General features: G+C 52.6%; 1 protein-coding gene across 1 annotated transcript in view; it reads right to left on the bottom strand.

Annotated features, from left to right (window-relative positions):
• The window catches only part of DOCK2 (dedicator of cytokinesis 2), a 352,493-nt gene that overhangs the window by 260,204 nt on the left and 78,362 nt on the right, over positions 1–13,927 (bottom strand). Inside the window, exons 18-19 of the mRNA XM_060197015.1 lie at positions 7,311–7,381; positions 4,195–4,301 (exon numbers count right to left, since the gene is read on the bottom strand). Coding sequence (XP_060052998.1) covers positions 4,195–4,301; positions 7,311–7,381 — 178 coding nt within the window. The remainder of the gene's footprint in view (positions 1–4,194; positions 4,302–7,310; positions 7,382–13,927) is intronic.

Raw genomic sequence — 13,927 nt, 5'->3', positions numbered from 1 at the left:
TGCTGGAGAGACTGCATCACTGGTGGGAGTGTAAGGGAACAACAGCTCACTCACTGTTCCTGAGGTTAGATGTTCAGATCCCCCCCCCCCCCCCGACACTGTCACCAATTCTGCTGCCCAATACACACCCCAAAGAGAACCTGCAGTGAGAAGCATGTCTGTCTCTGCTCACAATAGCACAGAGGAGCGGAAGCGGTCTGTGCAGGATACAGAAGAGAAATGGATTAAATGATAAAGGTGCCATCATAAAGAGAAAAATGCTTGCGATTGAAGTAGACTGCATATGAATGACAGAGACAGAAAGCAATCAAGAGGGAAAAGAAGGGGGAGGTAGGAAGGGAGAGAGAGAGAGAATGAAAGACAGAAAAAGGGGGGCCCTGTAGCCCTGCTTCACCACTCTGAAAGCCCCCCGCAGGTGGGGAGCACAGGGGCAAACGTGGGCCCCTACATACGACATGTGCACTCAGTTAGGTGCACCAAGGCTCAGCTGCCAAGGTGAACTGTTTTTATAGTCATCGGAAAGGAGTCAGGCATTGGTGCTTCTGGGTAAGTGCACATGCCACCAAGCATAAGGACCCAGGCTTGAGCCTCTGCCCCCCACCTGCAGGGTAGACGGCCCATGAGGGTGGAGCAGTCTGTAGGTGTCTACCTTTCTCTCCCTCCCTCTCTGTCTCCCTTCCCCTCTCTCAATTTCTGTCCTGTCAAATAAGACAAGAAAGGGGGTGCCGGCGGTGGCGCACCTGGTTGAGCGCACGCACATGTTACAGTGCAAAAGGACTCAGGTTCAAGCCCCTGGTCCCCACCTGCAGGGGGAAAGCTTTGCAAGTGGAGAAGCAGTGCTGCAGGGGTCTCTCTGTCTCTCTCCCTCTCTATCACCTCCTCCTTCTCAATTTCCAGTTGCTTATATCCAAGAAGATAATAAAAAACTGTAATTGAATTAAAAATAAATAAATAAATAAATAAATAAATAACAAGAAAGGTAAAAAAAACAAAAACAAAAATGGATGACCACTGGGGGGCCCAGGCGGTGCTGCATCTGGTTAAATACACATACACTGTATGTGTGCGAGGAGGCAGGTTCAAGCCCCCGGTCTGCCCCTACGGGGGAAGCTTCAGGAGTGGTGAAGCAGGGCTGCAGGTGTCTCTCTGTCTCTCATTCCCCCCTCCCCTCTCAATTTCTGTCTCTGCCCAATAATAAATACATAAAAATTTAAAAAAGAAAAAATGGCCCCCGGAAGCGATGGATTCATAATGCTGGCACTGAGTCCCAGCCATAACCCTGGTGTCAATAAGACAGAAACAAAAGACAAACAAGCACACATCACTGGACTCCAGCAGCCTGCAAACAGAGGAGCCTGAGTCTAATGAGAGGAGTGCTCTACGTCAGGTCTCCCAATGCCCCCCGTTCAGTGCCCGTGTAGCCATCATGCCAGGTACTGAAGAGTCCCAGAGAGGCTGTGCAGGGAGAGAACAGCAGAATGGTCAGCGCGCATGAGCCTGGAGAGACGGACGCACGCACGCCGTGTGCTCGTCAAATGCCTGGTGTTGAGTGCGTGGGCGTTTGGCTATTCTGCAAATAACTGATTCTATGAGTCACAAACTGTTCAGCTGAGGCTCCTCCGCCCCTTTTTCCTCTTGCCAAGTGAGACTGGACGCCCGCCACGCTGGGCAGGGAAGTTCCACAGGCTCCTGTCAAGGGCTGACCGCTGTGAGGCCCGAGCAGCTGGGCACAGAGGAGCCGGCCACGTGTGCACAGCAAGGGAGAGAGAGAAGGAGACGTCAGACGTGATGGTGCTCCTGAGGACAGCCCAGCCCACACTGCTCACTTAGCCCCCTCCCCTGCCACCTTTGGATGGCCCACCTGGGCACTGGTAACAAAGCTTGGAAGACCCTCCCTCATGTTCCCACCCTCTTCAGGGCTCCGTGCCAGGGCTCCCTGGGGTTCTGCATCTTTGGCAAACTCCCAGGAGCCCTAAGTGTGGAAGCCTCCCTCCGCAAGGGTCCATGTCTAGCTGTACCCTCCTTGTGAGTCCAGGATACTCCAGGGCTGCTCGAAGCACCCTTCCGTCACACCTTCCTCACAAGCTGGGTACCCGGCCTCGGTACTCAGCTTCCCTCGGGGAGGGAAGGGGAGATAAAACAGGGGTTCCGGGACCTGGAGTTACCAGACATGTGTCTCAGGGTCCCACCTGGAGTCCCAAGTCTCATCCAAGACCCACCTTAGCCAGCAAGCGGGAACACCCGCATCGGAGTCTCGCGCCCACTCGGAAAGAGAGTCTCTCTCCAAGCAGAGCAGCCCCTCTTCTGTGTAGTCCTGCAAGTTCTGTATCTAAGGGTCAGAAGCCCCTTTCTCTGGGAACTGTGCAAGATGCTGAGCAGAGGGTGTTAACAGCTGAGGCTGGAGCTTGGGGACAAGGCAGCAAAGGCCAGCAGCAGCTGTCCAGCCAGGCCAGCTGTGACCATTCCAGCCACCAGGACAGCCAGCCAGCCGGTCTAGGAAGCCATTCCTCCCATGACCACAGGCTGAAAAGGCCACATGTGCCCAGTCCCAGGTGGTGCCAGGGCTCCGTCTGCTGAGCCAGGTCCCCAGTGAGGATGGCAGCAGCTCCGCATGACAGAGGAAGCCCAGAGGCCCGGCTCCCTGCTTCTGTCCAGATCACTAGGGGCTGGGGTCCTGCTTGCCTAACCCCCAAGCTGGAACTGGAGGACTATCCTGGGCGCCCACACCTGAAGTCCAGCAGGGGGCTGCTGCGGCGGGCAGGGGCAGGCACATGCCAGCTTTCGGGATAGGGCAACTGGCCCTGACTTGTGTGTAGCCAGACCTGGAAAAGCCACAGGGACTCACTTTCACCGAGTGCCAGCAATGCAGGAAATGTAGCCGCCTTGCAGAAGTGACCGCCACCTCGCACACACAGACGACGGCGCTAGCCCAGGGTCCTACCCACCACCCTGCAGCCAGGCAGTTAGAGGAATGAGCATAAAATCACAGAACAAGACCTTCCCTGGCTCTTCACGGCAGGGAGAGGATTTCCACAGCGGTGCTGCATGTGCCCTGTTAACCAGGCACTGGGGAGAAGATTCTTTCCAGTCAAGTGGTTCTTGACTATTTCTGTCATTACCAGACAATCTGCATAACTATTCAAGCTGTGCTCTCTGAACAGATGCCAGCTGGTTCCCCACAGAGGCTGCTAACTTGCTCCAACTGGCCAGAGAGGAGGTTGCACACGGGTGGGATGGGAGGGTTCACAGGACACAGACCGACCCCCTGAGTCAGGAGTAGTGTGGGAACGTCCACTGATGCTTGGTGTGAAGAGGCCATGAGTACTGGCTGCTCTGTCCTGCATGGTCATGGCCAGAGCTGGTGCGGCCACCTCGCCCAGTCACCTCAGAAATGGGGGGGGGCTTAGTTTTTGATAATTCAGGTGGCTTAGAGCCAGCAGAAGCTCTTGCCACAACCGCAGCCCTGCTCTGCTGGAAACTGCATTCAGAGAAGAAAGGCTCGGAGCAGGGCAGCTGGACAACAGACCAATCTATGAGCGGCCATGATGACGCAGAGTTGGGGGGGTCAGTTTGCAGAGCAGGCCTGGACTTGCTTATCAGGTGTGGTCTGTCTCGGGAAGCAAGCAGAGCAAACTGGACCCTCCGGTGGCCTCTGAGAGGGACTGGGGGGGCTGGGTGCCTGGTCTACAGAGCCCCCCTTTCACCCACTGGCCTTTCACATGTTGCATTTTGGGATCCACAGAAATGTGTTCTCTATTCAAAAAAAAAAATCACTTTTTTCCCCCCAAGAACTGAAAGGGAAAACTAGTTTCTACTCAGTCAGAACCCCTGAGATAGGTGGCAGGAGTCTGCATTTTAATGAGCTCTTGAGTTTTATTTTTATGTTCCTGAAACGGTGAGAGCTTCTTCACCAAAAGAGCTTCCTTCCACCGAAAGGCACTTTGGCTGCTTGCCCTGAGCTAAGGCTGCCAAGTACAACCCACCTGGGCTGAAGACACTCCCCCAGAGAAGCAGCCCAAGCTCTCCCACTGCCAGGTGACAGTCTGCTGTCTACCCCGACAGCTACATCCTCCCTTCCGTGCCCACTCGGCCCCCACGAGCTGTGACAGAGGGAGGCTGAGTCACAGGGCGGCTGCCAGAGACCAGCCAGGTCAGGGCCAGGACTCTGCCGCCCGTCGGGACGTTGACACTCACCCTGCTTTTTGAAGAGGTTGCTCTGAACTATCTCGTTCATGGACTGGACCTTCTGTTTCTGGAGCTTCACAGGGGGGATGCAGGTGTAGAACTCGTACAGGAGTTGGCTAAGGGCAGCAGACGCAGGAGTCAGGGACAGACAGCAAGGGGGGCCCACCTCCCCACACAAGCCTGTTCCACGTCTCCAGCTCTGGGGTGCAAGGCCACACGCACCTTGCCCACTCCCCAATTCCTGGCAGAACCTGGGAAGCACGGGGAGCCTCTAGTAAATCAGACTACTGGTATTTAAAAGGACGTGACAAGAACACCAGCAGCCTGAGCACTTACTGTGCCAGACGTGCCTTTCGCCCTTCGTACCCAGTGATACAGATGAGCCTGATTACTCAGAGGCTCGTCCAAAACTCATCCCAATTTGACAAGAGGAGAAGCCAAGGCTTAGCGAGGCTAAACTTCCCAAGACTGCACAGCCGTGGGAGTAAATAAAAAGAGAAGGGTGTGATGTCCAACGCTGATGGCTGTGGCTTTCTTTTAGAAAAGATTTATCTCTGTTTTTATTTTGAGAGGGAAAGAAGGAGGAGGAAGTGGAGGAGAAGGAAGAGAAGGAAGAAGAAGAGAATTCTCTTCTTCCTGGAAGAAGAGAATGAGGAGGAGGAGGAGGAGGTAGAGGAGGAAGAGGAGGAAAAAGAGAATGAGGAGGAAGAGGAGGAGGAGGAGGAGAGAGAGGTGAAAGCACTGCTAGTTTTGGCATAAAGTGGTGCCAGGAATTGAACCTGCAGCCTCTGGTATGAACAACAGCACCTTGACAAGCTGAGCTTGCTCCCCAGTCCAGGTTCTGACTGCTTTACCCGACCATCTTATCTATGGGCGTTCTATGCTCAGTAAATCTTTCCGATAGGCCCCGAGATCAAAAACTGTCCTTCAGCTTTAAAAGCAGCTATGAAAATCTATGAGTCAGGACCTGTTTGAGACATCAGAAGGAGCCACCTCCTCCCAGACAGGATGAGAATTAAAAATATCCCACACAAAAGGGTCCAATCCCCTGTCCACTCTGCAGGATAAACTCACTCTGCATCTGCGGATGTGTGAGTGCCTGCGAAGCCGCCACTGAGCATGGGGGAGCAGGCGTGAATCGGAGCAGGGACAGGGCACAGGCAACACTGGTAGGTGTGGGGCCCCTCTTGTAAGGATGGCACGGACTGTCAGGGCAAGGCGGTGTGTGTGATGGAAATGGGGGTTGGTGCAGAGCTCGGGATGAAGTCTAGTCTCATCTGATCTAACAGTCGAAGGAAGTTTTTCTGAGAAGGTGACGGTTAGTTTGAGTCCCAAAAGAGAGGAGTGGCAGTATTCTTACACAGGCACAGGGAGAAGACATCAGTGACAAAGCAACATGGTCCAATCCAGAGGGTAAGGACAGAGCTGAACCAAGGCTAACTTTCTGACTTTGGTAAATGTGCCGGTCATGTGTGACGCGAACTGAGGGGCAGCTGGGTGGAGGGGCAACGAGAATTCCTACTTCCTACGTATTTATGTATTTATTTATTTTTTCCTCCAGGGTTATCTCTGGGGCTCAGTGCCAACACTATGAATCCACTGCTCCTGGAGGCCATTTTTTCCATTTTATTGGCTAGGACAGAGAGAAATTGAGAAGGGAGGGGGAGATAGAGAGGGAGAGAGAAAGACAGACACCTGCAGACCTGCTTCACCACTTGTGAAGCATCCCCTCTGCAGATGGGGAGCTGGGGGCTCAAACACAGATCTTTGCACGGGCCCTTGTGCTTAATATTATGTACACTTAACTAGGTGTGCCACTGCCTGGCCTTAGCAGTGGGGAATTTTTTTTCCTTTTGTTGCCCTTGTTGTTTATCATCGTTGTTATTATTGTTGTTATTGCTGTCATTGTTGTTGGATAGGACAGAGAGAAATGGAGAGAGGAGGGGAAGACAGAAAGTGGGAGAGAAAGATAGACACCTGCAGACCTGCTTCACTGCCTGTGAAGTGACTCCCCTGCAAGTAGGGAGCTGGGGGCTCGAACTGGGATCCTGATGCTGGTCTGTGCGCTTAACCCAATGCGCCACTGCCCAGCTCCCACAGTGGGGATTCTTTATCTGATCTTAGCAAGTTTTTTTCTAAATCTAAAACTATCTGAATATAAAGAACTTAAAAAATATTTCTAAGTTCTCTTGGGACTTGAGTAAATCCAACAAGAAAAAACGGACATATCTGGTCCTGGTGTCCCTCGTGTTAATAGCAAAAGGCATGATCACATGATAACAGTGTGGTTCTCTACAGAGGAATGAGGGTAAGTAGGAGAAAATGATTGGGGTGTGCAGGCAGAACTGGATCAGCAGACAGGGCCCACACCTTCTGTGCCTGAGGTCCCCTACTCTTCCCCACACGTAGGTGTGACCAGAATGGTGACCCCAGAGGGCTCTTGCTCTCTCACAACTAAAATAAGATGATTTTTTGAAAACTGCCATCAGGGTTATCACTGGGGTTTGGTGAATCCACCACTCCCAGAGACAACTTTTTCCATTTATTTTTCTTTCTGTTTTATTGGTTAGAACAGAGAGATATTGAAAGGGAAGGGGAGACAGAGAGGAAAAGAGAAGAGACACCTGCAGACCTGCTTCGCTGCTCATGAAGTTTCCACCCCCTGCAGGTGGGGAGTGGGGGCTTGAACCCAGGTCCTAGCACACGGTGACGTGTGCGCTTAACTGGGTGCTCCACAGCCCGGCCCCCAAAACACTTAAAGAGAAAACAAAAGGGATTCCACCTCCGCTATCCCCTTAGATGACCATTGGTAACATGAGTTTACAGTGTAAAGAGAAGTCCAAATCTCATTCCAGCCCAGGGGCAATGAAGACACATCCATCGCCAACATTTTAACTCACATGTTTACCTTCAGAGATGCTGCCTCTCTACCTGGTTTTCAGGCTGCTACAAGCCCGCCAGGTGGAACCCCACATGGAGGCTGTGGGGGGAGCCCCTCACAGGTGCCACCCTGAACTGGCTATCAGGAGCCCCTCTCAGGTGGCCTCCTCCCTCTGAGCCCTGCCTCCCACCAGAACCCAGGGCAGGGGTGGAGCTGGGGGGGGGGGGAGCCTGCAAGCACTTACCTGAGTAACTTGGCATCAAAGACTGTTTCCACGTCCTGGAGCACAGATGGGATGTATTTCAAAGCTGCCACCTAGGAGCAAGAGGGGAGGAGACAGATGATGCCCACACGCTGGCAACGGGACACGGATGAGAGCAGGGGGGGTCTGCACCCGGCCCTGCGCCGGAGATGCCAAGTTGCAGGCCGGCCACTGAGACAGCAGTCTCAGGGAGGGTCAAGGGCATGCAGTCCAAATCCTGGCCCTCACCCTCCTCCTCAGTAGCCGGGGGGCTCTGGACCACTTAGCCATTCCCAGGTGTCAATTTCCTTATCTGTAGGAGAGGGGAGAAAGCCCTGGGTCTGTCGCAGGCCTGCAGGGCACACACACTACACTTCCCACAGGAGACGGGTCTCCTGGGGAGGTGAGTTCTTCATCCTCATTCCTCTGAAGTGCCAGGGGTTCTTCAGTCAGCACGCATCACCCGTCAACAATCCAACCACACTGAGTAAGGCGAGTATGTGTTGAGGTCGGGGAGGCATGTCTGACGTACAAGCGTCGCACACAAGACAAGGTGTGAGCTCCTTTGTCTCCAGCTCAGCCCCAGTCCCTGCTCCCCAAAAGGGACCAGGCATGAACCTGTGAGTCCGTGTAGCCTGCTCTGTGTCTTGCTTCCTGCAGCTGACCGACCACACACCGCTGACACCTGTGCAAGTCACTTCACAGAGCACAGTCTCGGTCTGGGAATCACTGCTCAGCCAAGTCCATGGAGGGCCGCAGGACATAGGGACAGCCTAGATGCCCATCCACAGGTGACCGGCTAAAGAAGTGATGTGAGATATCTTCCACAGAATACTACTCTGCAATCAAGAAAGGTGGTGTTGTGTCCTTTGGGACATCATGGATGGAACTGGAGGTGAGGATGTTTAGTGACATAAGTTAAGAGATGAAAGACAGGGGGTTGGACGGTAGCGCAAGCGGGTTAGTGGGTTAAGCACAGGTGGCGTGAAATGCAAGAACCGGCAGAAGGATCCCAGTTTGAGCCCCCGGCTCCCCACCTGCAGGGGAGTCGCTTCATAGGCCCTAGGTGGTGAAGCAGGTATCTGTCTTTCTCTCCTCCTCTCTGTCTTCCCCTCCTCTCTCCACTTCTCTCTGTCCTATCCAACAACAATAACAACGACAATGATAACCACAACAAGGATAAAACAACAAGGGCAACAAAAGAAAAGGGAAGCCTCCAGGAGCAGTGAGTTCGTGGTGCAGGCACCAAGCCCCAGCAGTAACCCCGGAGGCAAAAAAAAAAAAGAGAGAGAGATGATAGCTCCCTGACGGTTTCACTCATGCATGGAATCTACAGATCTGATTCCTACGAACTTGCCAAAACAAAAACCAAAAACTGAAGCAAGCAAATTGTTTCTAAGTCTTGTGAGGACTCTGCTGGTTCTCTTTGGGAGGTGGGAGGTGGGGACACAGAGCTTAGGTAGAGAGTGTGGTCTGGAACGACACCTTATAACCTAATAAAATCAACAAAGTAAATAAAAATAAAAAAAGACATCAGAGTAAGAAATTATAAGAAAGTAGCTGAGGGCCCAGGTGGGTGGTGGCACATCTGGTTGGGCACGTTACAATGCACAAGGACCCAGGTTCAAGTTCCCAGTCCCCACCTACAGGGGGAAAGCTTTGTGGGTAGTTAAACTGTACTGCAGGTGTCTCTCTGTCTCTCTCCCATCTCCCCTACCCTCTTGATTCCTGGCTGTCTCTATCCAATAAATAAATATCATTTTAAAAATTAAAAACAGGGAGTCGGGTGGTAGCACAGCGGGTTAAGTGCAGGTGATGCAAAGCGCAAGGACTGGCGTAAGGATCCCGGTTGGAGTCCCCGGCTCCCCACCTGCAGTGGAGTTGCTTCACAGGTGGTGAAGCAGGTCTGCAGGTGTCTATCTTTCTCTCCCCCTCTCTGTCTTCCCCTCCTCTCTCCATTTCTCTATCCAACAATGACGATATCAATAACAACAACAGTAATGACTATAATAATAAAACAACAAGGGTAACAAAAGGGAATAAATAAATAAATATTAAAAATAAATTTAGATTAAAAACAAACAAAGGCCAAGCTGAGCAGTGCTCTGGTAAAAAGAAGAGAGGAGAGGAGGGGAGAGGATAGGAGGGGAGGGGCGGGGAGAGGAGAGGAGAGGAGAGGAGGGGAGAGGAGGGGAGAGGAGGAGAGAGGAGGGGAGAGGAGGGGAGAGGAGGGGAGAGGAGGAGAGAGGAGGGGAGAGGAGGGGAGAGGAGGGGAGAGGAGGGGAGAGGAGGGGAGAGGGTACCTGTCAAAGGGGTGAGAGAGGGCTCCCTCCTTAGAGCACACAGCTCACCATCCACTTGGCATCATGTTTAAGCCGTTGCACCACATGGAGGCACCATGCACAGGGGAAGTTCGGGAGTGGCAAAGCGATGCCATGGTGCGCCTCTTTTTCTCTTCCTCTCTCTATTAAAAAAGCAAGTATCTGACTTGTGCTTGTGCTGCTGTAAGAGTCCCTGAGGGCTGGACAGAACTGAGGGAATCGGTACATGAAAACGGAGGTGCTCCAGTCTGACTTGGGTGGCACCGTCTCACTGAGTGGAGAAAACTGTGACCAGTTTCTTTTTATAGACCCCCCCACTTTCCCCACAGCCCTGCCAGCAGGAGCATACAAATCTTTTTAATTTCTGTCAACCTGATGGATGATTTGCAATTGTAATCTGCAGTGCTCTGGTTTCCGTGAGGTGGGACGCCTTCTCTGTGTTTTTGGAACGTCTGTATTTAGCCAGTCGCTGGTCGGCGGCCTCTCCTCATTTCCCTTCTGGGGGAATCTCTCCTGTAACCAGATGGAGGGGTTCCTGGTGCCCGTGTATGTACGTTAACCTTCTGCAGCCATGCAAGAGTATTTTGCTGGCCTGACTTCTTTGTCGCTTGGCTCTCAGCTTTGCTTATCATAGGTCCAACTATCTGGAAGGATTTTTTTTTTTTTTTACTGTGTAGGCTGCCAGATTTGTCAAGACTTTTTTCTTTCCAGATATTGGATTTTTGTATCCAGAAATGTATTCTTTGTTTTTTGTTTGTTTGTTTGTTTGTTTTCTGATCAAGATGACAAGCGCTGAGAAGACTCCATAGTCTGAGTTCCCAAACTAGGCTGGATTTGGACACCCTGGGCCTGCATTAGGGTGCTAAGCACTCAGTCACAGGGAAACAGCCTTGTAATCCAACACATCTGAGCAGCCGTGGTGGAAGTCAAGATGAAACGGGAGGCCTTCTCAGTGCAGAACCTTCAGCCCTCTTCCCAAGGCTGTTTGCTCCCACAAGCCATGGTCTGCAGGGCAGTCAGCCCAGGAGGCCGGAAAGCTTCCCAGGGGTCACCCAGGCGATGTGGTGAGCGCAGACATCCGCAAGGCTGGGCACAAAGCAATGAGGAAGGAGCCAGGGGCCAGTGAGGAGGCGGGCAGAGCCCACACGCTGTCTAAAGCGGGAGTTATCCCTGCTGGGCCAGTCAGACTCCAAGGTGGACTGCACTGCTCTCAAGGGCCCCCAGCTCACAGCCTCCGCCGCCTTCTGCACAGACCCCGTGTGCTGGGGGCCCGGCTCGGAAAGGCTGGTCCAAGCATCTGCAGCAAACTCTCATGTCTTTCATCCCCAACGCTGACATTCACAGTGTAGTCAGACCCTCCCGGTGTGCTGCCGGAGGACAGGGTTTCCAAGGACATGGCGCTTTGTTTGGGCTGGTGAGGAGCATGAGCGCTAGACCCACACAGACTTCACTCAGGTTCCAAACCTGTCACTTCTGTGCTGTGGGGTAGCCACTTCTTCCAGCGTTTGCCCAGGGGTAGCCATTCAAACTCTCTTTTTATTTATTTGTTTATTTCTCATTGGATAAGAGACAGAGAGAGATTGAGAAGAGAGGGAGAGACAGAGAGACACCTGCAGTTTTGTTTCATCACTCATGAAGCTTTCCCCCCTGCGGGCTTGAACCGGGGTCCTTGTGCACTGTGGTGTGTGCGCTTAGCCAGGTGCACCACCTGCTGGTCGAATCACTCAGCCTCTTTACACCTTGATTTTCTCATTTGTAAACTTGCCATATGGTTACTTGTCTAATAAGGTTGTTGTATTAACAGATGACAAAAGGCCAGGTGGTAGCACACCTAGGTGAGGGCACACATTACCATGGTCAAGGACCTGGGTTCAAGTCCCTGCTCCCCACTTACAGGGTGGGGGAGGGGGGCTTCACCAGCAGTGGAGCAGGGCTGCAGGGGTCTCTCTCCCTCTTTCTCCCTCTCAATCTCGTTCTGTATTATCATATAAAAAGGAAGGAAGGAAGGAAGGAAGGAAGGAAGGAAGGAAGGAAGGAAGGAAGGAAGGAAGGAAAGAGAGAATGAATGAAGGAAGGGAGGTGGCAATAAATAGGTAGATGAATGACAGAAAATACATACTAAGGCACAAGAGTGGCAGTAAGTCTTAACTGTTTCATTCCTTCCTTTCACACAATCAGTCTTCCAGAGAAGTATCATCAAAAGATATCCATGACCCAATGACTTGGCTGTCACTGGCTGATAAAGTCGAGGAAGCAGAGCCCCTGACAAATTCATAAGGACCCCTGGCCGAGCCCTTCTTGTGGCTCAAAGAAGGATGTCAGCTCTGGGGCTCGGAGACCGGGTGGATGCAAAGCCTAGTCCCACCGCTGTGGACAGACCCAGTCTGCAGGACGCCACTGAACACTGTGCGTCTCCCGCAGACTCTGAAGACAGATTCCTTGCAGGCCTCTGACAGGATGAATAAAGCCATGTCAAGAGCCCAGCTTCACGCCTGGCACATGGCAGGCACTCCATCAGTGGCAGGTGTTTTTAATGTTTCTTCTAGCCTTTCTGAACAGCCGGCATTAAATTCTCTGCCCGTTTGAGGAGAGCTGCTCCCATGCCAACTCTGAACAATAAGGACAACGGCCGAAAGAAATTCACAAAAGCCGGAGGGGCCTTAAAACTGGGAAATAAGCTGCTTAGGTGGTAGGACTCACAGTGGTCGGAGCTGACACTGAACCTGTTCTGCTCTCTTCTCTGCAGGGAGGGGAGGCGGGTTGACTCAGGGAGGGCTTCCCCTCCCACGCACTCCCCAGTGGGAAGTGTGAAGGCTGAGCCAAGAGCCTGGGGTTGACATTCTGCCTCTGTTCTCACCCACAACTGCAGGCAGACATTAGTAATAGATCACAGCACTAACCCTGGGTCAGTCTCAGGACATCTAAGGAGTCTGAAGGGGGAGGCAGGAGGGGGCATTGAAGGGAGGAGATGTTTCCCTAGTGGGTGAGGCGAGCTGACCCGTATTTTTGGGGGGAGTGGGGAAACTGGACCACTGTGACAACAACCCCTCAATAAAAATGCATCAACTGCAGCCTGGGAAGTGGTGCAGTGGAGAAGGCATCTGACTCTCAAGTAAGAGGTCCCGAGTTCGATTCCTGGCATCATGTTTGCCCAAGTGGTGCCCCGATTCCTTCCTTTTCTCGCCTCCTCTCTCATGAATAAATAAATCTTTAAAAAGACGCAGATTACTAACATCACAGAATTCTCCCACAGTGCCCAAGCAGGCTGCAGACTCCTGATGTCTTATTTGTTTGTTTGTTTTTTAACTTATTTATTTTGAACAGAGACAAAAATCAAGGGGGGGTGGATAGAGAGTGAGAAAGAGACAGAGAGACACCTACAGCCCTGCTTCACCACTTGTGAAGCTTTCCCTCTGCCGCTGGGGACTGGGGGCTTGAACCCGGGTCCTTGCGCACTGTGATGTGTGCGCTCAGGCAGTTGCACCGCCTCCAGTCAGCCCTGTGTCTTGTGCTTTGTCACTAGTCAAGCTTGGCCACACTTTCTGTTCTACACCAGGCCCTATTCTGACTGATTTCTTCTTCTGGAAAATCGTGTCCGCTGTTACATGTGGGCAACACACACGCGCGTGGGATTCTTCTACTTCCAGGCCAAACGTGTCAGCCAACTATATTTCACAGAGAGAGAAGAAACCTTAACTCCAGAGCTTCCCCCTGGGGCGACATGCTCCCACGTGGTTCTAGGACTCAAACCTCAGGGTTCGCACAGGGTCAAGGCATCTGTGCTCCTGGGAGGAGTTTCCACCCCTTATCTGTATCTCTTGGCTTAACTGACTGATGCCCTAACACTGCCCAGCCTCCTGAAGTCAGGGTGGGAAGGCCAACCTTCCACCTCTGCCCTAGCAGAGTGCCCCAAAGCTTCCTTTTCATGATGGAGATGGGAGTACAAGGGACCCGGGAATCACTTCAGCAGAGTTACAAGGAAACCATGCTTTCCATGCAGGGCTTTGCATGGCTCCCTCAGTAGGCCTCTCAATTGGACAGGAGGCTCCCTGCTTTTCAAGGACAATAGAGCTAAGGAGATAGAATCCAGTGGTGCCTGCCTGGGGAGGGGGGCGCCTCCAGACCCCCAGCTGTCTTCCTGCAGCAAACTGCCAGGACTGTGAGCGACTTTTCCCTCAGGGCATCCTGGCATCTCAGGGCCTCCCTCCCTTCTAGTCCTCACACCCTCAAACCACCTGAACTTTCCTCCAGAGAGAACTGTTCTTGGGGGCCGAGTGGCGGCGCATTTGATAGTGCACA

Source organism: Erinaceus europaeus, chromosome 9 (assembly GCF_950295315.1).
Source record: "Erinaceus europaeus chromosome 9, mEriEur2.1, whole genome shotgun sequence".
Lineage (NCBI taxonomy): Eukaryota > Metazoa > Chordata > Mammalia > Eulipotyphla > Erinaceidae > Erinaceus > Erinaceus europaeus.
The sequence above is the reverse complement of the archived record's forward strand: the minus strand, read 5'-3'. Positions and strand labels throughout refer to the sequence as shown.